The following is a 26,111-nucleotide window of genomic DNA, read 5'->3' on the forward strand; positions in this document are numbered from 1 at the left end:
CTATCTATAATCGAGCGCCCGCCACTCGCAGCGCCCGCTTTGAGTGTGATACAGATAATGAAAGCACATAAACATGCCAATCAACACATCAAAACGGGCACACGGCCGAACAGGTGGCGGCGCTCTGGTAAATAAAGCGTTTATGGGTGATGAATATTTGTGAAAGCTTTTATTTGCGAGGGCGAACAAAGGCGCAAAAAAAAAATCAAAATTACTTCAGCAAATATTCAACACCAAAAGCGCGTTTAATATTGTACAACTATCAAAACAGAAATGTGCTCTCGTTTAGCAGGTGTTGTGTGATGTGAGTGAAAATCCATCTATATGAAACGAGCACACATTTCGCACGCTATTTAAAAACCCCCTTTACTTATACTATCCAGCTCCCCGCCCGCCCCTTTTTAAACTGTGAATGCGATATTCCCTCTTATTCCTCCCCCCCAAGTTTTACGTTCGTTTTTTACTGCTATGGACTCGTTCTTTTTTTTTGGTCCATGTTTGTTCCCCATTCCCGTTACTACTTGTTGTTCTTGTTCTCGTTGTACTATCCATATCTTGCCTTTTCTCGCTCTCTTCCCTCTCTTACTTTCTCTCTCTCTCTCCTTCTCTGTCTCGTTGGATGTTTGGATTGATAGATTGTTTTATAATTACCGTTTCTACCGTTGTTCTGCCTTTTAGTGGTTCATCTTTCTTGTTGATTTAGTTCGAGCAGTTTCCTTTTTTCCTTACCGAGTTTGTTGTTCGTTTACTGGTTCGATTTTTGTTTTAACAGGTCTTTTCTTTTTTATTATTATTGTTCTGAGTGTTTCCAGTAGTCGTTTCATAGTTAGATTTGTTGGATTGAATTATCCTTTTTTCCTATGATATTTATCATTGCTCGTTAGTGCTTGCTGCTTGGACTTTACTCTTTCCGTAGGTTTTGTTTTTTTCTGCTCAGTTTAACGCGTTTTCTTGTTGCCCGACCAGGTCGCATGCGTTCTTTTCCTCGAGTTTTAAATAGCTTTTATGTTGTTTGTTGTTTTAAGACATTTTCGTCATATTTTTTCCATGCTCATAATTGCATTTTAATGGTCAAAAATGCGGAGAAAGCGTTTTCATTCTTGTACTAAAAAATGTACTAAAAATCCAATCTTCATTTGTATCACCACCTTAATGGTGGTATTGTAAAACCACCTTAATGCATACGAGAGAGAAAAAACTCTAAATTAAACCAAACACTCACTATGCTGGTGCCTGACACCGCCGCAACAACACAGTTGCCGATGGCCTTTTACGGACAAAGTTTCGTCGCCTAGCCCGCAACACACAAAAAAAAACTCTCTTTTTCCCAAACTCCAGGCGGCAGCAGCCCGGGTGGCCACAACATATTGCATCACCGCACACAGGCAGACAGTGGTGCCCTGCTGCTGATACTGCAGTGATTGGAGCGGACTGTGTGCTTGGACACAACCGAAGTGCGTTTGTGTCGCATTTTCGGTAGGAGTAATAACCGAAAAAAAAACACACGGACAAAACTTTGCTACCGATTGTGCTCAACTCGCTCAGCAAAGCATACACTCTTCGTGGTTCAATTTGCTTCACACCACTCCCATCACAACCAGGCGGGTGTCTGTGTGTCTGTGTGTGTTGCACATGTGGTCACGTTTTTCATTAGACTTTAATTAAAGAACTTGCACACCACCCGGGCATTTATTCCTTCCGCTTTTGTCCCGTGTTGTTGGGTGAGACAAGTAAAACCCTTTCCAGATTGTCATTACTGCGCTTTCGGGAAGGGCGTGGAGTAACATTCACAATCGAACCAGAGTAACCCGGCCGAGTAACCCGGGCAGAAAAACTCCCATTTTCCAGCAGCACATTTCCTGTTGCATGTTGTGTGTGTGGCTTCTCTCGTGTTGGCATATCGACCGACACCTTCACCAATGGGGGCAGGATGCGAGATAAAGGTTATCATTATTGTTGCACGACATATTTCACACTGCAACCAATGGAAGGAGAGGGGGAATGGAAAGGGAATGGTAGCCCTATGAGAATGGGAGTGCAAAGCTCGATTAAAAACGAATCACGCCTGACCTCAAGGACTGTTGCTGCTAAATGGAAATGTGAACCCTCCCCTGACTCCTTTCTGTCTCGCAGATGGGAAGTAATGTTACGTTTCTTGCTGACGTGTAGCGTGTGAATGAAAAACTACATACTGTGTGTGCTTTTATGTGTGTTTGTAAGCAATACAAACGGTCAGAAGGCAGTAGTAGTAAACCCAAAACTAATCACCATCCCTGTGGTGTGGTAGAAGGAAAAACTATTCCCCCCGTTGTCCCTGTCTGTCAGCTCGATGTGTGTGTTTCTTGTTGCTTGGGCACCGATTAGGAACAAAACACCGGGACATTATTACTCTCATGGCGTTTGTTGGTGTTGGTGTGTGTCCTTCTGGACGGTAGGAAAAGTTTGAAAAGTGGCACTTGATCGTGCGCCGGGAACTACAACCAAAAACCCTTGTAAGCGTCACCTTCGGCAGTCGGGATTGTTGGGGGGTGGGAATGTATTCTACCCAGAGACAACCACACACATTGCCTAACCTGCAGGCGCACAGACACAAAAATACCGATCTTATTCATGGTGGAAAATTCCTGCTTTATTTTTTTACCGAAGCATAGCAATTACACATACTAGAAGAGGGGGAAAAAACCCCGTTGGAAAAACACCACAGTGCATAGTGTGTCTTTCCCTTTTTTTTTGTTGCCTTCCTACATGCACATTGACCTCTCCAGCACGCCCCTGGTGCCACAAATATTTGCCATAATGAACTGAATGTAATTTAGCCACACTCGCTCGAGCGTGTGTATGCTCTTTTTGTGCCAAATTCCACCTGGTGGTGGTTCAACAGGGTGCAGTGGGGATGAGGAAGAAGAAGAAGAAGAAGAAAAAAAAAACGCCAACCCCAACTTTACGAAAGCAAATTACGCTCCTGCTGGCGTAGTAAAAACACACACAACGCTGCCAGGTGCGCTGCCAGGCGGCGTGTGTGTGTGTGTGTGTTGCGGAAGCAGTAACAGTGAGTGGGGATTGGCCCTGGGAGTTCCCGCTCCATAGTACGGGAGCGCCCCCGGGACACCGAACTTTCAGATGGTGCTATTTTCCGTGTTAATGACATCCATTAGCGTTAACTACAGGCGGCGCCGAACCAAACACGAAACACGACACGGCGTCGAATCGAAGAGGGAAAAGTTTCAATGGCCACCGGACGGTGGTCCACTGGCTGCACCGGAAGCACAGGGGCAACGCTGCGTGTGTAGCCAATTGGCCGTGGGGATAGGAGTACTTTACCCCCTCCCCCACCCCCAAATGCCTTAGTTGTTTGCTTCCTGTTGTTGTTAATATCGCGCATGAAGGGAGCTGAGAACTTCCTGAACCGTGCCAACCGTTGGTGATTCGCTTATTCACTAATGTTTTGATTTTGCGCTCTCTCTCTCTCTCCCTTTTCTCTTTGCTACTTGCTTGGTTGCACGTAGACAAAAGGAAAGTCTAAGTGTTGTTTCGAGATATGTTTGCGTGGCCATTTCCGCTTTTTTTGTTGCTGTTGTTGTTGTGTGGCGGAACAATCGAGGGAACTGCCACTGGGTTTACGGCCTTTATGGTAAGGCGTTCTATCGCCAAGGTCAATGCTTTCGTTCTTCCCCCTCCAACTCCCTCTCTCCCTCTACAGAACGGAGCAATACTTAACCGTTTCCGCTGTTTTTTTTTGGGTTGAAAGGGGAGCCTTTTCCTTGGCCTTTGGTACGCGCCGTTACAGTGTTTATTTATTCACTACACACACAACACACGCTGCATTGAACGTTCGCGTGAGCTTGTAAATGGTTTCCTGTGGAATGGGGAGGGTCGGGGGGGGGGGGTTGGAAAAGGGCAAAGAAATTGTAGAGGCAGGCAGGGGTAACGCTTTCTCGATCATAATTATGTTACGGTTGTGTGTGTGTGTTATTTGCTCTTTCTTGACTCCATCAAACAAGAGTCAAATGGGAAGATTGCTAAAGAGTTTTGTTACTAAGAAATTATTATGATGAGAAAGAGTCTGTTGTAAAGTTAAAAAAATCAAAGGCTTTTTACTCCCAAAAAAAAATATTCCTCGAAATAAATTATTTTTATTAAGAAGTTTCCTGTTTGGGTTTTTTTTTGCTATGTCTTCCAAAAAACCCACCATTATGCGTGTTAGATTTTGCACGCCCACGAAAATTTGTTTTCCCATCACGAGGTGAATCCTTTTTTACACGCCGAACCGAACCGAACCCCGCTAGCGATATCCTTTTTTCCGCGAAGGATCTGTTACCAGGTTCGGCAGCCCTACCACCCCTCCCCCCCCCCCACGGCAACCAAACACATCTTTTTATTTGGAAGTTTAATCGTTGCCTTCCGGAAATTGTTATTGTTTTTTTTTAATGTTCCGATGCTGGGCGGTGCCTTATTTTTGACTGTTGAAGGTCTGTTGTTGTTTGTTGTTGGTGTAGTATTTTCCCCAAAACGGGGCAAGAAACTTGAAGGAAAACAAACACCGCTCCGTGTTCCGTTCACTCTGTTAGCATTGTAATGATGGTGTGTAATTACCACCAGTCGCCAGCCGATGCAACAATGCCGCAACAACAAAAGCCGATCGGAAACAATGGCTCGATCGCCAATGGGACGGGAGATGCACACCGTGACACCATTCACCATTCGGACCAGCAAGTTTTCATGTAGTTTTCGGAAAACTTTTCCCACCGCTCGGAGAGAGAGAGAGAGAGCGAGAGAAAACGGGATTAGTTGCGCCTTCGTCTTCGTTGCGGCAGAAAGCCACGCGGCGAAGAGGCCATACAGTGCAACGAGTGCACCACGGGGAAGCATCTTACCTTAATGGAAGGTAGCGCAGTCATCGGACGGTGATTTGTTGTTGTCGGCTGCAGTGCCTGCTTTAATTACGCGATGAAAGTGCAGCGCTGTGGGTTTCCCTTTTTTTTCGCTTCGCTAGAAGCACTGACACAAGCGTGGAAGTGGTTTGAGGTGGATGGAGGACCACCCCAACAACAACAACAGCAACCAAACAATGCGCAAACCGTTTCCATCCCATTGTCTTGGCGCTGTTTCCCCTGCGAAGGGGGTTTGTTGTTTCGGGGAAAGAAGCGAAGCGGGCAGGACGGATTTCTACGAACTATGACAGCAGAAACACGACACTGCTGCTGCTGCTGCTGCTTCTCGTGCCGTTGCAAAACCGAGGTGGATTGTGCATCCTTCCCGAGCGTTGGAGTGCATCGAGATGGGGCGAAATTTGTAAAGAACGGAGGCGAATTATTATTACCCCATTAAAGCACTGAAACTGCTCGGAACGATTACCGTAATGGACTGACGTTGCTAAGGTGAAGGAGGAGGAGGTTGGGTAGGGGCGAGTGGGAGAGCCGCCTTGGAATGTAATGTGCACCAGAGCAAGGCAAAGATCGATCGAAGCTTTGCCGTGTAGGAAAACTCGTTGCAAAAGAGCGAACTTGGTCGGGGGGGGGGGGGGGGGGGGAGGTTTGTAAGTGCCTCCACCCGGAGTTTGGCTAACGATGTTCGGTATTTCCTCCAATCTCCATCAGCCTCCCTGTAAGGATGTTGCCCCGCACAGTCGGCAAACTCTCACACTAACTCCCACACCCACACAAAAGAATTATCCATTCGAAGAGGAGGGGGGAGGGTTGCGAATAGTTTTCGGTTCGCTTTCATCGCTCGTGTCGCTTTCAATTTCGTTACGGGTTTCTTACTTTTACGGTGTGCTTCTTTGTGCGGCGAAATCGCTCCTGCTGGCTCCGGAAGCTGTGGTGGGGGGCTGGTGAGAAAAGTGTTATGTTTGTACCCCTTTTCCTTTACTTCCGGCCGCGGCACTATCGAGCAGAAGGAAGTTTGCTGCCCGCCCGATTTGGTGCAAGAGAGCGGGCGCAATTGTGCTGGCCACAATTGTACAGGACGGACGGACAGGCTCTCTTTTAGGCATTTTTGTGGATTCCACTTTTCGAAAACCGACGGCCACTTGGGCGTGCAATGAAGGTGCAGGAGAGACAGCTGCGGTTTTAATGCCAATGGTGGATGCACTCGGCTGGAATGCCGACCGGGATTTTCGCATTCCAGCGCGCATTGTTGGCAGCAGACGTGCGATGATGGACACAGCGAGAGGCTTGAAATGAAGGGGTGGGTAGGAGGGCATTCCAGAGGAGAAGGAGGCCACAAAGGGATGGTTAATTGCAATCGTTTTAAGCGGGCAAAATGCAGCGATTTTCTGATGCGTGTTTGTTACTATAGTGACGCAGTGAAAGCTCTTATGACACAATCCATGTCGGTTTGCTTGTGTATTTGCAAAAAGCTCGTTTAGAATTATTAGACACTTCTGATGGATAGGATTTATAATGCTTTAAGAACCATATTCACAGGATATTCAATCATAAAATCAATTCTAACTCGTTTTATGAACGTAAACATGTATTTTTATACCTTTTTACTAATTATTGTAGACTCAATTGCTTCTCTTTGCACCTAAGTGTTGAACAAATGCTTTGCTTTATAACATTGTAGTAGTTTTAACCCCTCCTTTTTACTAACTCTTTTCTGCTTGTTTTTTTACTAATCGTGTTTAATATTTTTCGCTTATCACTTACTGCACCTACTGCATGCCTTTACCAGCAATAGAATACCTCCGAAAGAAATAGAAAGCCACCTTTTCCCTCGTGGATATAGCAACATGTTTCCACCCTCCAAAAATTTGCTCCTCTCTCTCTCTCTCTCTCGTCCCAGTTCCTTGCTTACTAAAAAAAAACCCCATTCCCCCCAATTTACAGTAAATATTTGTACATCAAATTATTTGTTAAATAAACGAATCATTTGCGCGAGCCGGCAAACCAGCAACCTGCTGCTGCTGACGTCAGCAATCGTCGTCGCCGCCGTCGTGCGCGCGTGTAAATCATCGGAGCTGGGTGGCAATATGTGGTGGCGCGTCGTTGCGCGCCCATATGCAAACACACCAACAAGCCAGCCATGCAAACATCTCAAGTTTCACTTCCGTTCCGTTCGCAAATGTGTGTGTGTGTGTGTGTGTGTGTGTGTGTGTGTGTGCTGCACAAGGGAAAACTCAATCGACCGGAAAGCGAAAAGCGATAGTGCGGCGCCCGTTTCTGTGTGCAGAACCACGCGCCTTGGTGTGGATGCTTTCAGATGGAAATGTGGAAAGGTTAAGTGTGTGTCACTTTCAAACACGCCGTTCCCTCGTGGATAGCTTCCCCCACACGCGTTTGTGTGCGTGTGTGTGCGTGTGTGTGTGTGTGTGAATGTTGTTTTCTTGGTTCCTTTCCTCGTTAAATTTAGCAAAACCCGTTGCAACCGAATGGCTTTTGCTGCCCCTCCACCCAACGGGGCCCAACCCAAGGTTGAGCAGAAGGTCGGAATAGACGCGATCCATACAATAACAATCTACCTTTCAAGCATAAAGTATGGTTTCTTCCCGTATGCATACAACCGTGGCGCACAAGGCACGAAGATGGAATACCCCAGTTTTCGATCCCCCGCTCTGGTGGGAATGTGGAATTAACGAGCCGTTTCCCCCCCCCCCCCCCCGGTATAGCGAGCGCACAGAAATGAAAGGGCAGCCACACCCGAGATTTACCTTTGCTTCCCTCCACCCCTCCCCATCCTGCCTGCCTGCCTATGGTAGGTATATTTTTATCAGCAATAATGCAAAAAACACACACACACACACGTGCTCACATATAATTGAAAAAAAAATACGAGCCCGAAGGCAAACTTCTTCAAGTGTTGCTTGCCCCGTCGCAGCACTTAGAGTGTGAAGTGAGCGAAAAGAAAAGTGCGCCATGTGTGTGTGTGTGTGTGTGTTCAGGTATTTGCGCAGTCCTGTGATTGTTACCAAGCGCACACAAGCACACACACGAGCACACGGGACATACAGGGAACGGAACAAAGTGAAACCTTTCAGAAAGATGGCAAAGCTTCCTCGATGGAGACGCATGGTCGTTTGCTTAGTGGAAGCTTTCAGAAGGAGACGCATGGTCGTGTTCGTGTACAGGACACACACACTCACACAGGTAGATGGAACCGCTCTAATGTAAGAAAGGTTGACAAAAAAAAGAAGCAAACACAGCCACCCCAGAATGATAGAAGTTCCTGTGCAGAGGTAAATTGCATCCAAAAAAAAACCTTCCCCCCCCCCAACAAGAAACAAAAGGTGGTAAAAGCACGATAACCGTTTTTCGGGTCGTTATTATTATTTTCGGTTTGCTCTGTCGCTCACTTTCGCTTCGCTCGAGCTGCACGAGCGTTTGTAGCGCGGGACATGAAAATAAACATATTTCCCGTCCATTTCCCTCAGCTCGCCCACACATGTGTGCCGCTTTCGGTGAAGCTGCTATGCGTGTGTGTGTGAGAGAGCTTTTTTGTATGTCCTGCTAAGGATAAGACGAGTATCAACGCTGAAGCATCGCACAAGAAAGATAGGCATCAAGGGCTAAGCATAAAGTAGTCTTCACGGTTGAACAGAGACAGCGCGGTAAACAGTTACTTTGGGGAATTGAGTAGGCAATTGCCCCGTGGCGGCGCCCTCGGGGTAATATGTCGCCTGATTTTGTCAGCCAACTCCCACTACCCACGGCGGCGAAGGACGCCCGGTGTTTTTTTGGGCGTTTGCGTAGGACGGAAGCGCCCGGGACATAGCTTTCAAAATAAACAGAAAATATTACTTTTATAATTTTATCACGCAAACGCGCAAGGAAAGAGGAGAGCGCGTGAGAGCGCGCAAAGGGGAAAGTTGGTTTATATATATGAAAAGGCTGGTAGCAAACCGTGGCGTTTGTGCGCTGCTTGTGTAATCTTGCGGGAAAAGGTATTCTTGCTCGCAAGGAGAGCATTTTTGTACGCATTTTTTGTCATTCTGAAAGTTTCCTTCTTTATGCAAAAAGCAAAATATTGTACCGGAAATGGTATGTTAAATATTGAAATGTAAAAGATGGTGGCGGTACTGTTCCATCGCTCTTGCAGAACCATTTTCTCTGCCGACCAAGAGTGCCAAGAGCAGTTGGTATCGCAATTCAGATAATATTTTCATAAATCTCGAGAAGAAAATTGCAACCTACGGACAGAAGACCTAGACCTGAACCTACATCTTCGGTGAAACAATTTTGCAATCGGCTTAGATCATCGGCGAAGGTGGTTATTATTTACCCAGGGCAGAAGAATCCTTCTGGTCAGCAAAATGCAACGTTTCAGGGGTAAGGAAATAAATACACGGACCCTTTTTTTTGCCCGGCATGGCATGGGAAACACCATCTTTCCGTGTGCCAGAACAGTAAAAACCGTTTCTCGCTTGCCGCTTGTCGACTGGCGACCCGGTCACCCGGATGGTTCACACAGATTTAAGTAAACACCCCTTAATCAAATCCTATCGTGAAAGAATTTCTAGTTTCATATTTTATGAGATTTGCCTGCAAAAGGGAGGGGGGGGCTGGTTACGGCTATGCGGAGGCACACACCGACGGGATTTATTTATTTGGACAATCTTTTTGTCATATTACCTGGTGTGCTGGCTGGTGGCCCAGTTTCGCCCCGGACTCTGCTGCTCTAGCGAAGCGTTTTTTTTTTTGCCACAGCACAGCACACAGCACATCGCAATTTTGCATCCCGAGCACGTATCAAACGCAGCGAACGTGCAATGCAGAAGAGTAAAGTGTGTGTGTGTGTGTTCCTCAAGTCCACCAGCTCTCAGGTGACCCAGGATATGATGCTGGGCTGGGGCTATCTGTGTCATTTATTTTGCACACGTATGTGTCTGTGTATGTGTGTGTGGCTACGTTCTCTCTGGTCTTATTGTTTTCACTTTTTTGATAGTGGAAACGTGTAGTAACCCTACCAGAACGCACCCTACCATCAATGGAGGATTTCATATCTGGGATATTATCTTCCCTTTTCCTTTTTTTTTGAAGTATGAAAAAACTACCAGCATTTGTAAAATTTATATCACTGCTATTACCATTCGACACAGTATCATGGCAACTGTGATCAGAAGAAAAAAAAACACACACACGCGCGAACGGTTCCCATCGCTTGACAAAGCTCTTCAGCTCTCGTAAACACACACCACCATGCGCTTCCGTTAGAAAGTGAACAACCAGGCGTCTCCATGCGTACTTAAGCTCCATATCTGTTTTCGATTGTACTGTTAGCATAAGCAGCTTTGCCGCATTGTATTAAAATATCGAAAGTAAGCCCGAAGTCTCGATGGCTACCGAATTGAAATGTATCGACAAAAAAAAAAACAACAAGAAATGGTTCGTTCATTTAACCGTCTTGCCCCTGTAGCTTGTAGGACGTACGGGAGTACTTCTCGATTTTAAAGGCTTTTAACCCTCCCTCCAACCCACCAAAAACCACCACCACCATAACACAAGATACAAAAAATACTCAACTTCCTCACAAAAAAAAACAACGAAAAGACAGTCACCCATGTGTCCTTCCTATTCGATTCGCTATCTCACTCCAACATATTAACCCTTTGGGGTCCGGCTCTACGACACCTGTTAAAAAAAACAAACACACACCCACACACACTAACTGCTTTTTGGGCGTCTTTTTTAATGTTTTGTTTTGCTTTTACTCACCCGTGTTTTACTTCATTTACCTCATCACTAGACCACACATACACTCACCAGCCAGCCAGTGCCATCGCGAGCAGGGGCGGGAAAGGTGGCCCAACCAAATTACACGCGCGGATGCAACGCAAAAAACACCGTTGATTTTGTTCTTTTTTTTCACTCTCCTCCTTTTGCGATTCACGATCACCGCTCGCTGAACAATTGAAACAGTGTTGCAGTGCGAAAGTGCGTTGTTTTGTGCAAGGTGAACGCTTGTTTCGCGAGCGCACCAGATACTGTATAAAGGAGTTGTAACACCACTTCAGCGCACTGACCTTTATGTTTTGTAGCATTTTTTTTTTAAATTCGAACGAAACAAGCAGACAGGAATACATTTTTACTAAAGTCAAGTCATTCGGGCTGGTTGAAGTACTTTTTGAGGACCTTTTACATACAAGTACCGTAGCTATTGGCTTTTGGCCATTTTGTGTGGAGAGCGTTCAGTTTAATTACCGCTTTTTTTGTGGTACTGAACAAGGAATGGTCACTGTCGAATCGAACTGTAACATTTTTAACAACTCTGATGTGCGTTTACACGTGATTAAAATGAGTTATTTTACTTCCTGTACAGTTCTTCCTCCCGTAAGTGTAAAGCAGATATCTTTATCTCACTCCTCTGTGTGATTTTATTGAAGGAAAATCCTCCTTCATGCATTATGCAGCAGTTTTTACAACCCTTTTCACCCGTTATGGGCTATCTTTATTGATTGCTGTTGATGTTTTACTTCATAACAATCTGCTGACCATTCGACCTTTCCTGCTGAGCCCTGCCCTTTCTCTCCCCCTGCCATCCGGTCGGAACGGTTCGATCCCCCTCAAAAGCATCCCGGCCTTTGGGAACCTCAATACTAATTGAATTTCGTACCATTCACCAGTAATCAAAACCCTTCGGTGCAATCTCGGTAATTCGAAACCATCACCACCGACCACCCGACCACCCGACCTCCCGCACAATGCGGCGGTGGTCACGTGTTATTGATTTTGCGTGCCCTCAAATTAACTTCATTATTGACGTTTGATGTTTTCTCTCTCTCTCTCTCTCTCTCTCTCTCTCGCTCCCTTTCCCCTCGCACGCCATCCAAATCGAATTGACCCCGAGTTTTCGAAACCTTCATTACTACCATTGTGTAAATTGTGAACAATCAATACGCTCGAATTAACCGGCCGATTGTTGCAAGGAACATGAACAACAAACAAGCAAACTGAATTGGTGGGGGAAGGATGAAATTTCGCGTGAAAAAAAACACGCCAAACGTCATGATGCAGAGCGGGATGAGAGCAACATGGCTTTGACCTGAGTGCACCATTTAAATGAACACCAATTTGCAGTTGAATGTGCGAGATTTTTAAATTTCCCTTTTTTTCTTCTTTTTTGGAGCCGGAAAATTGGGCAAGTCTTAGCAAATTGGGTCCGATTTCATGCGTCCATAATGAAGCGAAATTAAGCCATTATGTTTTCATCGATACAATTATCGATTATGCTGAGCGTTCGGTGCTTCTTAACAGCAAGGATGATTTAGCTGACGGTCGATAATTGGTTATGTTCTAACAACTGTTGAAACTGTTTGAAATTGAAAATTAATATTGAAATGATTTCAATTTGTCCTTTTTTGTAAGCCAGTTGTACGGTAATGGTTTTATGTGGCAAAGCAACACAGACATCCACTAATACTTGTCTGCTTTCACATCAAAAGGAAAGCCTTAGCTCGCCTACTTGGACGCCTCTGCTGTGTTTTTTTTTTCTGGACGCCGGCAGTATTCCTCCAACCAGAACATAACAACAACAGCCCGCCTACATACACATCCGCCTGTCACTCATAATAGCCATCTTGGATGATGTACACAAACACACACGCACACACACACAGAAGCTGCCCATCACAACTCATGCTCCCTGTCATGTATTTCACAGAACGTGACTGTGGCTTATCAGAACAAAAATACGGCGCCCGCCCGCCCCCAAAACACATGAATAAATAAAGCCTGCCTCTTAAGGGTTCAACGCATATTGCTCCACTCCTGCTCCTTCACTGCCATTTTCCCTTTCGACCGAAAAAAAGAAAAAGAACAACTCACCATACACGCACACACTTTCAATACTACACCACGCCGCAATACAGGGTGCTCCCGTTTTGCTCTCGGTGCCGTTGGACGGTGCGCGCGAGACAAACGGTGAGACACCCAGTTTTATACTTCATCCCGTGCTATGAACAAAACAAAGTCAAGCCATGGCTGATCGCGATGAGTTACAGGCAGCAATGCCTCTACCTTCTCTCTCCCCCCACCTCCACTCCACCCCTCGCCCCCCTCGTTTTATGCCAATTTTATTACTTCCATATTTTTTGTATCCTTCTTATCTCGTATAACGTAATACTTCCATTTCAAGAGAAGACCCGTGCAGGCAGCACTACGTAGCGTGCGGTAATGCGTTACGCGTTACGGAAAAAAAACACCTCTCCATCAACACTAGCACTACACCCACAAACACTTATCGAAAGTGAACAAGCGAACAGAGTACCGAGCTGAACGCACTTGTGTTGATACAATTTCCGTGCTAAACTCTTATTTCTTTGTGTTTGTTTTTTTTCTATACCAAACTGCGAGTTAGTGCGTCCTTAGTTTGTGGTATTTTCATTGGTGCATCGCGTTGGACGTACTACACTTGTACTACTACTACTACTACTAATACTAGTGCTAATACACCGCTAACCGTACCGTTGCTACCGTATTACTAACTGAAGGGATGTGTTAGTAACTGGTAATAATCCACACAGCCTCTCTTACTACTCACAATTTGTATTCGCTAGACCAGCAAGTACTACTACCTCTACTACTATTAATAACATATTATGCTACTAGTTGAAGAGAGCCAGCCAGCGTCTCTCACCATGCTGCTGCTCCTGCCCCACTCGGTGACTGCCCCAACGAGGTGACCGAGCGCGTAATCTGCTCTTGCTCGACTGTTCTTTTGTTTTGATTTCGATGTTTAGTTTCGTCCTTTTTTCGGTTTACGTATCTGTTGTCAGTTCCTGTGTTGAGTTTCAGTTTTGTAACAGCCCCCGCTTTCGACAATGATTCCTCTCTTCTCTCTTCCTCTTGTGTTTGTTCCCATGTTTCTTACTGGTGTTTCCACTAAAGAATCGTTCTAGGTGACAGGGCGTTATCGATTTCTAGGATAGAGTACTTACAGTGTCCCACCTTCACTCAGCTGTCGACTATTTTGTTCCTTGAAGTCAATGAATCGTTTTACCGACACTCAGAACATCTAAAAAAAAAAACAAATTCACCCCTCCTATCCTTACTACTTGCCTTCTCAACTTCCGGAAAATACGAACTCCAATTTCCTTTGTACCCAATATCGACTATCGACTTTCTTAATTACGATACCCGACCTGTGAACTACCCGAAACGATCAGGACACGTGACAACACCGTCACATGACAGAACACACACACATACACACCAATACACATACACACACGCTACACACCGAAAAGCCTTTTTAAATACGGGAACCCAAAGTTGTTACACGCATAGTTTAGGAGTTTTTTGGTTATGTGCAGGAAATGATCGACTGGATGTCCTACCTGTCGGTAGTGTCAACGCTGGCCTTCGTCGTGTTTTTCGCCGTCGGACCGGGCTCGATACCGTGGATGATTACTGCCGAGCTGTTCTCCCAAGGGCCGCGACCGAGCGCGATGGCGATCGCGGTGCTCGTGAACTGGATGGCGAACTTCGTTGTTGGAATTGGTTTCCCAAGTTTAAAGGTAAGTGTTGAGCAGATAAAGCGCTGAAAGATCGTTCGAATGCCCCAAAAAGAAGAAAGAAGTTGTAACAATTGCATAGCTGTAGGCGTTTTAGTACAAACACTGCCACCTACGCCTAAATGTATGCAATATTATTTGCAATTCGGTGTAGCAACGGAATTATTTGTACAAAAATGAGACGATCCACATTGTTAATTACTTATTGTTACTCCCTTTATTTTCAGACTGCCTTGGAAAATTATACATTCCTACCGTTTAGTGTATTTTTAGCAATATTTTGGATATTTACATATAAAAAGGTTCCTGAGACCAAAAACAAAACGTTCGAAGAAATTTTAGCTCTGTTTAGGCACGGAAACGGAAGGTAAGACCATTTCATTTTGCATGCCCCACAGAAAAAAACACCTGCCTTCCCTCTTCAACCAAAAAAAAAAAAACCAACAAAGAAGAAGTAGAAAAACTCTCGTTTTTCGCTCACTCCTACTATCTACTGCCGCTTTCTCAACACACCCCACACCACCAAACTTGAACACCATTCCACACTGCAGATGCAAACACTAACGTCACTTACAACAGTTACAACACAGAAGAGCGTCGTTACAACAGCCCAACATCGGTAACGCAAACACCGAGAGCGATCCAGCGATGGAAAGCTACCGAACCCGGTTTCGAGATGGGTCGGTTCTTTGGTAGCACGAACCCCTGTTTGTGGTGTTGAACGTTTTCCCGGGTAAACGTGGGATGGGTTTGCTCGAGCGTGTTTCAAACGAGCGTTTGATGCCTTTGTTTTAGCGATGCAACAGCAAAATTGGACCTTCGCTGTGTCTATATCGGACCCCATTGCAATGAAACTTTTATCCCCGAACCAACATCGCCAAATATGCTACATTCTACCTACACCATCATACTTCCCTCATTTTTCCCCTAAAAATGGCATTCCAAATTGTGATCATTGAAGCTGCAAACTTCGAGCGATACTTCTTTCACTTGTGTGGAGGGAAAATTTACCAAGCTTTACCACACGCCCCGGGATGTGTGTGTGAGTGCTCGAAGCGCGGCACAAAACTTTCGCAACTCAAAAGCCCCCAAAGAAGGGCCAATAATATAGCTAAAGCTGGGGGGGAAATGAAACGCTTCCGGGACGGTGCAAAGCTCGAACAGCACTGCTCCAAACGCAAATTGCACTCGCAATTTCGAAACTCCCGGGGCACTCCCAGTTCGTTGGTGCTTGAACGGATACTTCCCTCCCAGTAAAGAAGTTCCTCTTGCTACCTCTCTCTCTCTCTCTCTCTCTCTCTCTCTCTCTGTTCCTTCTTTTTCCTTTTTTTTTTTTTTTTTTCGCGCTGTGTAAGAATGATTCTCTTATCGATGAAATTCACTTCCCAGTATCGGTGCGCAATGGAAACCGTCTTTCAATGGGTGCCTCCGTTCCCTTTAGTGCTCGGCGGGAAGAGCGCCATTATAGTTGATTTGTTATGCACTCCGGGCTTCACTCTATAATTAGACCGGTCCGGACTGAGCGTGAAAGTAACGGCGCGACAAGTTCTGCAATAATCTTCAAAAAACGCATGCAAGAACGAAAAGAGAACCGTGTTATCGAGACTGCAGTTTTTCTTCATATTTTTTGTTCCGTTGTTAGTTTAGTTTTGACCTTCTTGTTTTACTTTTGTAGTGATTTAATGGTGTGAAATTTAATATTAAACTCTCATTCTCTTCCCCGATCTTCACACGAACCGTGCTCTTTCTCTGTATTCTTACAAACGATTGGAACAAACTACCAACCCTTATTAATTTAAACCTGATTCCCCACGTCTGTCTGCACAACAACCAACCAACCAACCAACCACCACCACCTTACACCAATCTCTAACCATCCATCCACAACAGAAGCAGAATATCAACAACTTTACTTTTCCCCTCCCTAATTTATAGACACCTTCGCGATAGTAGACTCTACGGGTAAGTGCAGTTTGTGCGCGCAGTGCAGTGCAAATACGAGTATTCGCTCGCTCTCGCTCGCTCGCCCGCGATCGCTGTTGCACGACATCCGCCGTCAACAGATATGGCCGGCCCACCATTACCACTCCCCCCCCCCCCCCTCACTCGCTCCTAATCATACGCATACCAGCGCCCCCACACGAAACTCTTCCCCTCTCTTTTTTCCTGATCGTTCATGCGCGAGAGTATAAAAAAAACATCAACCAAAACATACCGTAAAATGTCAGTTCCGTTTTGACCGTTTTCAATCGCCCTTTTTTCACCTTTTTGCTCACAAAACCCGACACCACGACACCTTAGTTCGTCGCCTATTTTTGCTGTTGCGTACACTTATCGTTTGAACGATAACGCCTTTTTTTTTCTTTCCAAAGACACAGGTTCGGGGGGAAGAAACCCATCCATGTACGATGCACCGAACCTCTCGTGCTCTGCTTTTCACCTGGGTTGCTTTAAAGGATTGCGTTTGATTTGTTTCAGTTTCCTTTCTTCCTTTTTGAGCGCTGTTTTCTGTGTAACTTGCTATTGCTTCTCAAAGCCAAGTAGACACAAGCAAGCAAGCAAGCAAGCAAGCAAGTAAGAAGTGAAACAAATGACTACCTCACCGTTTGGGTTGCTTCTTTTTCGGTTCCTATCCCTTATTACTGCATGAATTGGTACCAACTTTGCCCCAGTGGATCCCGTTTCCGCAACACCGTGAGTACTACTTCCGTGAGTAGATGGGCGGGGCGAAAAAGTAGTAAAAACAAACTACAACAAAAAAATGGGCGAAAAGCGACGAACCTCGTCACCTCCTATCCAGCCCACAAAACTACTCGAACGAAGTTAACATTTAATTAGACAGCAACAGACAGAAAATCCCGGGGAGGTGAACTTTTACATTTCATAGTTTTCACTCTTCTGTTATCGTCCATCTTATGCGCTCTCCTGATGCAACTTCCGCAACAACAAAAAATCGCATCAAATACTGACCGGAGCCTTTTTCAGCTGTTCTTTTCCACCGTTTCCATTTGTTTTGTTTTCACCCACCACCACTCCTTCCCGTTTCTTTGCAACTTTCGCGTGCTAATTAACGAAACCGCGCGCATCGAATCGAGGCGAGAATCGATCGTTACAATAATTACACCTTCGTGCGCAATGTTCCAATCACTGGCAATCAAACGTGAAGCGTCATTTCCTTTTTTTTGTTGCACGATGGTAATTAAATTCGGAACAAAATCCGGCTGTGTGTGTGTGTGTGTTTTGGGGCGGGGAAAAAGGAAGAAACAAAAGCTTTTCATTCGTTTCGTTCGCTTACACTTTTGTCGTTCGTTCGTTTGCGGTGTGTTTATTTTTGTGTAAATGCGCGTGTTACAAGCACCGAGCAATGTGATGCTCTTTTGCGGCACCGCCTCTGCCAACATCCCTTTTTTGGAGAGTGAGGATGTGGTCAAACCGAACTGCTGCTTCCGGGACAGCACACACACACACGTGTTATGTTCGTAGCTTCACGAAACACTGCCGAGTAACGCACAATCGAAGCAGGCAACCTCTCTCCAGCAAACAGAGCGAGGGAAAGATAAACGTGTTGTTACGCACCATCACCACCACCAAGCACCATTCACAACCACCACCACCACCAGCAACCACGGGCACCACAAATCACGAAAAATGTTAAACCAGCGGTTAAAATACGGTTAAAACGAATTAAACCGGACGCGACATCAGGAAAAGAGTGCGTTCTTACTATCTCATGTGCGTGTGCGGGCTTGTGTGTGTGCGTGTGCAATTGGGGTGTGTGTGTGTGTGTAAAACGGGGGGGGGCGGAGGATGCTCCGATAGCGCAATATTATCAGATTATTATAATTGCTGCCCTTCCTCTCTTTGATGATTGTTCTCGGCGTTCGCGGCGACACGTTCGTCCGGAGGATCGGCAACAGTCAAACAGCTGAAAAAACAAACAAGAAACTCCATACCACCACATCACAACACACTTCACACACTTCCATCCCATCCGCCAGGCAAAGGGCGCGTGTATGAATTTGTAACAGTTTACAGCTAGTAAAGGGAAGAAGATGATTATTAACCAAAAACCGTTTGGATGGATTCAAACGCCGGGGGGAAATGAACGCTTCATTAGTGTGTTTACGTTTGTTTTTTACAGATAAAGCTTTCAAAACAAACACGCATGAAGCTTGCACAGAATGATTGCACATAGAAGTGACATGTATATACAATTAATTTGTAATATAAAGTAGTTTTACAGTACAATTTAAATATCAAAGGACAGTGCTGCTGTAAAATTTCGTTCTAAAAAGCCATCTGTAATTTGAACCCCTAAATGTATGCAATCAGCAATGCAAACTTGTTCTAATAGTCCACTAGCTCACTTTTTCACTCCTTTTCATCAAGTAAAATGTAAAAATAAAACCAGAGGTTAAAGAAATTTATTTTTATTTTCAAATGCCTTGCAAGCTTTACTATAAACACTGTTACGCTCCCAAATTTGCTGCCCAAGCTTTCAAGCACCGGTAAGAGCTGCTACCACCCATACTGCCGCATTTTGCACCGCGTTCATGCCATTATTGACGAACTCACAGGCCACCAAGCACCAGCTCTCTCAGTAAATGGTGCCAAAACAAATCATCCCCCTCGATCACCGCTTGCGCTACTTAGCGAACGTACGCAAATGTCGCAAATAATAACAGCTTGCCTGCCTCAAAAATGGAATTACGTCGATTCCGGCAACCTTTAGTCACAACAATCTCTTACGTACGTAGTCGGGAAAATGGAAATGGAAACATTTGTTGAAATAGGCGCAAAACGCTGCAAACGGTGCCCATTAATTGGAATGGCCGCTCGCGCGCTACGCAAGCATTATGAATTATTCAAACCGATTTCACAACAGCAGCGACCGAATCGCGCACCGAAGGCAAAAATCAATCAATGGAACCAAGATGGACGCATTTTACAAACAGTCACACAGATCACAGCGACACTGCCAAAAATTGCGCGCCCAATACTCACTGATTGCTGAAAACCGTCCAATCTGCTTAGCATTTCCAGCTACTTGCTCCCGCACGGGGCGGGGTTTCCTTCCAGTTAGGGACTGCCGGAAAAGCCCACCAGGAAGCTTGATTTTGACTTTTTGAGCAACATTTTGCCCATCTCTTTAGTCGGCAACAATTTCAGATCGAAACGATAGCGCTCGGCCGACGATTGCGCCACCGTGCAGGAACCCGGTACCCAGATTCTTCAAAGAAAAGGCCCTCCGGTCGTAGAGCAATCAGCTTCCGTGGATTGGGAGAGGGGAGAACGGGTCACTTGTTCCGCCCCACTTTGTGTTCATCCGCTCTTCGGTGCACGTCCCGTGCTTTTACTGGTCCGCCTTTTTGGCTTTGTCGACGGAAATCCGGCGTTTCTAATTACTCCTAAATCAATTAATCATCCTTTAATGGAGCGAAAAGCCTTACGGCTTTTGATAAAGGCAAAGCCCGGTGACGGGGCCCAACTGACCGACCGACCGACCGGCCCCAACGATGCCAAACTTTGTCGTTTTCGGCCGGGACCGAGTTGTCGCCTTTCTTTTCGCTCCTGCTCGGTGTTTGGCGCCCGAGTGTGATTAAAGGTGGGGGAAGGGGCTCAAGGTGGGAGACAGATAAATAATATTTCTTGCCCTCCTCCACCACTGCTGCAAGATTTGGCCCTCTGGCGGGCCCCGGTAATGATGATGTCAGGGCTTTCGCTCTAATGAATAATCCAATCTTCTTAACTCGCCGCCGTGTCTCTTTGTGTGTGTGTCTGTATGTTCAATCCAAACGCACTGCCGGGATGAAGATGAAAGAAGGAAGAAGAAATGTCGCCTTCTGGGTGTCGCTTTTTTCCCGCCGTGGATAGATTCAAAACAGAGCTTCCATTTTATTCGCCCCTCCGGTCCTAGTTTAAAAAAAGGGACTCGTTTGGCTCGTTTTGCCCTTCTACTCCTTCAAGAGACGGGTGCCCTTCCTTTGTGATAATTAAATTTGTAGACTCTTCACTGGTCCCCCAAATCTCCCCCAATCCACAAGAGCTCTCCCCAAACCCCGAGCTGGCTTGGGCTGACCGCTTTTGAAAGCGATACTTGTACTTTGTTCAACAGCAATTTTTGTCATTTTGAGCGGAAAATCTCTGTCTGCACAGGGAGGAAGTTGGGCGAATCATTGACGAGTGGGCTGCTGCTGGCCAGTTTTATCCGTTTCCGGATGGATGAAATTAATTTCGTATCGGCTCGCATCGAGCACTCTGAATATTCGCTTTCGAATCCGTTCAAAAGCTCCCTTTTCTTCTAATCCACGTAACCCACTCCACTGTCGTCAGCGCGTCTGCTTGGGAACGCCCGATTAACCACTCGTTCATCCACCCCTTGGCTTCACAACTAATCTCCCCCTTCTCGGTCGCTTTAGAACACACACACACAATCAAGCAAGGCTCCTTTTACGACGGTTCGGTTTTTTTGTTATTTTGCAGCGAGAGCGATCCCCAAACCGAGCACAACTCAATCAGCTCCGATTCGGTTCAGCTGCAGCAGTCGGCTGTGTCCCCTGTGTCCGGCAAACGAGATCCCGCTGATGGTCCGCACAAATAGAGAGCTCAAGCCGCCCCTCCCGAGCTCGCAGTTTTCGGTTAAGTGTGGTATTGTTTTGGTTAAGATTCTATTTTTGTCCTCCCCTCTGTGAGTATTTTTAGTTTTAACTTTCGTTTCATTGTGTTATCGCTTTATTTGTGTAGCCCTGCGTTTACTTACAGATACGAAAATAAAGGTATTACATTTGAAAACGTCGTGCTGATGCGCCTACTTGCAAAAAAGCGACAGATAAGTGTAAAATTGCATAACTTTAGGCGTACTTCAGAAAGACTCGCCTAAAGGTATGCAATCAGCGTTACTTTAGCGTCAATCAAGCAGCTAATTCGATCATGAAAAAAGGTTGCTTAATAACATGAAAGAAAATTAATGAAAAAATAATAAAAAAATATTTCAATTTCAACTTTTTACGGTAAAATCTTTAATAAAATTGCTACATTAAACGCATTCAATCTATCAAGCCAACTGGCTACGCATTATGCTGCGGAACTTGAACAACAAACATAATAAATCAAATGCTTATCAGCACGCTAACTATCTGGCAAAGCCAGTCATTAGTTACCGAAAGCAGTCTAATAAAAACAAAAAACAAAATTAAACAACAGCCAAACGGTGCCGAATCGATCTCCAAAAAACCGGACACACCGTTACGCTTCACTTAATGGCCGCCGCGAGCAGCGCACGTGTTATGCGCATGGGAAAAACTTTCGTTATTAGTTGACCGACGGTGTGGTGCGTTTATTTCGTGTTTATTTCTTTTCAGTTTTGTGTGTTTTTTTCCTTTCGTTTTCAACCTAGTCCTTGTACCTGGCACACCAATTCTTCCGATCTCCTTCTCGCCGCACGGTGCTAAATAAACAATGGACGCTTCCAGTGGACGGAGCGCCACCGAACGAGAGCACGAAATAAGAATCCAAACAACGCGACAAACATTCTTCCGGCGCACTTTCGTGCACTTTTTCCTCCAATGTGTGTGTATGTGTGTGTGTAGGAAATGGAAATTCTTTCCAAAAGTTCCGCCGATGCTGGTGAATGCAAACGGCGCCCCAAACGGCGCAAACTTGAGCGCACCAACTTTCACCGTGCCACGGCACCGAATCGTTCTGCTTTACACCGGAACGGTACACCCGAGTGAGAAGAAGAAGAAGAAGATAATAACGACGTCTAAACCGATAGCTAAAGTTCAATTTCCGTGTAATTTAGCGGCTGCCGCTCTACCTGGGTGGACGTTTCCCTGCCATCGATTACAAGGGGCGGGAATGGAAATTCCTGAGCACCTGGACCTGGACGCGCATTAAGCCAGAGAAGCCGTTCCGATGGAGAGAGAAAGGGCGAGAGAGACGCCAGCGGGTCGTGCACAGGGTGCCAACATTATCATACATTCCGGACCGTCTGCTCGCTGCGAGATAATTTCATAAATAATAGTCTGCTGCCATCCTCTGCCTCATGCTGGGGGGGAAGAGCAAGCAGATCGGAGGCCGGGCGCGACCGACGACGAAAGGACGGTCGCTTTGCGTGGAGTACGGCTAGATAAAGTTGTTGTGTTTTTCTTTCTCCGGCGCAGCCCATCGCGAGAACACGGAAAACTTTTCCAATATAGCGCGAGTGGTGGCCCGTAGAGGCGTTCGTTCGATTGCCGTCGGTGGGCGGTGGCGTAGAGCACGGCAGAAGCTCCCTCCGAACGGCTCCCCTTTAAAATATGACAACGCACTGATACCGCTGAATGGTGGAAATCCAGCGCCTGGGAACTTTTCTTTCTGGTGAGCGAACGGCGGAAAAATCGGCCCCCATATTTGCGCTATCTGCCGCTTGCTGCTGCTGCGGCTGTGCCTGTTCAATAGTAATGACATCCCATTACCGAAACACCATTCAGACCGGCTTTTGTGCCGTCACCCTTTAACGATCCACTGCTCCCAAAGGGGCAGTGGTAGCAAAGGGATCGATAAAAGAAGCACACACACACACATAGGATGGTTCCCATCTTTTTTCCACACGCGCAATGTCTCGAGCGGAAAAAAACCACACACGCAAATGATCCATTTTTCATCATGATCCACCGGCGAATGGCACGGAATGGGAGCAGCTCGCAGGAAATGGGAGAAAAAGCCGCCAGCAAATCACATGGCGCATCAAATGCTCTAGCCTTCTCCCCGCCGTCCCCCTTGATGCTTCTGGTGGGGGATTTGCGTTAGTACGGTTTCACGTCATCACCTTAAATTATTGCCCGGCCCTTGCGCGGTATCACACACACACACAATCACAGCATTACGGTACCGCTCGGTAATTTGCTCGCTACGCCCATCAGCAGCCCCTTTCGACCGGGTGGTGGGGTGGCGTACTTGTTTTACTGCGTACAGTAGGTGACTCTCTGAAATAAGGCTCGCTAGTAATCGGAATCGTTGAAACCATGGAAAGCTTCCGTCGAGTTTTGCTAAGCGCCTAAATGTATGTAATTTGTCTTGCGATGATTACAACTCGCAACAACTGTGTACTAAAAAGATATGTTCATAGCTTTAGCTTTTTGCATACTTTTAGGCGCATTACGCTTGAAACACAATCCATCTACCTTTCATCGATAAAAATAGACGCAAAATATTCCTCAAAATTTAACATATTTTACAACAAAAAAATCACATAAATTTCTAGACATATGAAATTAATTCTTCTCGTAAACCAAATTGCCTGCTTCATTCCGGATCTTACTGTAGGACAGTTGGCACCAATGCAATTACCATTAACACTCGCTTGCTCCTCCAAGCCAAGCCAGTCAGCTTTCTGCTATGCGGCTTCAGCCTCCCCCACCACACAGCAACCATGCCACATTAGAGAATGCCATTTCCATTCACAATCATACACAGCTCCTACACCTCATAAAAAGCTTTACCCTTGTTGAAAGCATTCCTTTTCTCACTGCGGGGGAAAAAAGAACACTGCACAATAGCCATCGATAGTGTCTAGTCTCACACGCCGGGGTTTTTGTTTTTAGCAATAGTTTGCTTTTCCAATCCAAACAAACGGTTTTTTAAAGATTTTCTTTAAAGTCACAGCCTGTTTTGTGTTCAAAAACTACTTGGCTGCTGGCAATGCAAATGAAAAAACCTTCACATGAGGTGTAATTCAAACCAAATCGGTAAATAGGGAACGAAAGAAAGCAAAAAAATACACATAATCTGACAGGAAGAGAAACAAAAACCAAAACGAAAAGAGAGAAAGAACAAACTGTTGTAAATTCACACTCGTTTCCATCACGCTATCGGTAATCTGATAATATTCACTTATTACATAATCGTAGAGTGTGCGAATTTCAGGAGTATGCTAAACTGCGTAAATAATCTGGAGCCGCAAAGTATGAACTCGGGCATCGAGCACGCCGCGCTGATGATCTCCGAGGAAAAGACCCAGCACGACTCACGTAAGCCATCTCTTTCTTTCTTTTTTTATGTTTTCTTCCCTTCTTTTTCTCTGCGTGTACGTGTGCCTGTGTGTGCTATCTGTTTCTCTGTTTTCCTTCACCTCACTTGCCATAAATATATTTCTGTTTGTGCTTGCGCGCGCGTGTGTGTGTTTGTGTGCGTGAATTTAGGCGTAAAATGAAAACAAAAAAAACGGGGAACGAAGGCTAGTGGGGCCTTCTCTAGTACGTGTGCTCTTTCACGTCCACACAAACACACACGCGCAAAGCTTCACATTAGCCCCCATTGCTCCACTCATCAAACGTTAACTCGCTACAAAACCTATCTATCAATCTTCCTGAGCGTGCGCACACATACACACCACGCTGCCCGGCTTGCCACGACTGCCATCAACCATTAGCTCTGTCGTTTGTGGATGTTTGTGTGTGTGTGTTTTTGTTTCTTGTGCATTACGTTACGCTTTTTCTGTTCCAATTTTCCTCTGAAAAACACATTTTCCTTCTAGTGCACGTCTGCCACTGCCTGTTTTGATATCAAAAGTTTCCCTCCCCTTTCACCCCCCTAAGTGTGTGTATGTGTGTGTGTGTACGCTATTTTGTTGTGTTTGGTGTGTTGTGTTGCTTCCCCAGTGTTGCGTGAAGCCGTCCAACGTTTCGCATATCTGTCTCGAGAACACATCATTACACGGCTCAGTTGCGCGCACACGTCGGCCACCGTTACCATCACTCAGCGTTCAACGTGCCGGATTGCGATCAGGCCACCTGCTTCCCTGCTCCTTCATCCCACCAGCCCGCCATATGGTTCTTGTCCCGCTTCCCGACCATCTCGAGCGCTCGTGCGGTTTGTTCGGCGCGATTGCGAAAGCCATAAATTTTCTTCTCAATTTTCACTTCCCATGCGCCCTACACCGGTGTGTGTGTGTGGCCTTGCGGCTCCATTAAAGCTTCGTTTCCGCGAAAACCAACTCAACTTAATCTCACCCCACTCGGCCGGGCGGGAGAGAATTGTAAAAACAAAAAACAAAGCGACCAATCTCGCTTGCATTAAATTCCTTAACAAAAAGTGCCCGCACGCTCGTGTCTGCTGTTTAATTTGCAGCATTCAACTGTGTGACACCGTTTCAATGCTGCAGGAACGGGGATGGGTTGTGTTTCCAACATTCTGAGGGGGTAATTTTGGAATGCTATCGATTCATTTTAACATTCCATTCGATTTCGGACAACATTCCCCGGGCTTCGGTCCTGTGTGAACAGTCACAATAGAGGTTAAAATCGCTTAATTAAAACGGCGAAACATTCCTGCGCCTCCGTATTAATTATGGAATATCTTTAAACAAAAGCATCGCAATCGACAAAACCTCTCCAGCTTCGCATTCCTGCTGTGAAGAACCGTAACAAAAAAAAAACCTCCAATAAGCATATCATGTTTCACCAAAGTGTACACTTCTCGCAGAAAACGAACGGAAGGTTCGTTGATTACGCTTTAATCTGCGCTATTTCAGTTGTTTGCTGTTTGAAACGCTGTAATAGTGCTTTCTAAGCATGTCTGATCCATTCGACATTCCTTGCATTGAACCAACGGTATCGCGCATTGCATACTTTCAGGCGCTTTCACTTCAAATCTTCAACGTACCAAAACGTACGCCTACACG

At 45.7% G+C, this 26,111-nt stretch overlaps 1 protein-coding gene across 31 annotated transcripts in view; it reads left to right on the forward strand.

Annotated features, from left to right (window-relative positions):
* Positions 1–26,111, forward strand: part of LOC121592895 (glucose transporter type 1) — a 172,973-nt gene that overhangs the window by 138,343 nt on the left and 8,519 nt on the right. For 21 of the 31 annotated variants that reach the window (XR_006004706.1, XM_041914767.1, XM_041914769.1 and 18 more), the window contains 4 exons: positions 14,228–14,452; positions 14,677–14,816; positions 16,385–16,411; positions 24,356–24,459. Coding sequence is in view for 29 of the 31 variants with exons in the window: in XM_041914767.1 (XP_041770701.1) it covers positions 14,228–14,452; positions 14,677–14,816; positions 16,385–16,411; positions 24,356–24,459 (496 nt within the window). In the remaining 2 variants the exon portion in view is untranslated. The other 10 variants (XM_041914786.1, XM_041914790.1, XM_041914796.1 and 7 more) reach the window with 8 other exon arrangements.

The sequence above is a fragment of the Anopheles merus genome, chromosome 2L, assembly GCF_017562075.2.
Source record: "Anopheles merus strain MAF chromosome 2L, AmerM5.1, whole genome shotgun sequence".
NCBI classification, from domain to species: Eukaryota; Metazoa; Arthropoda; class Insecta; order Diptera; family Culicidae; genus Anopheles; species Anopheles merus.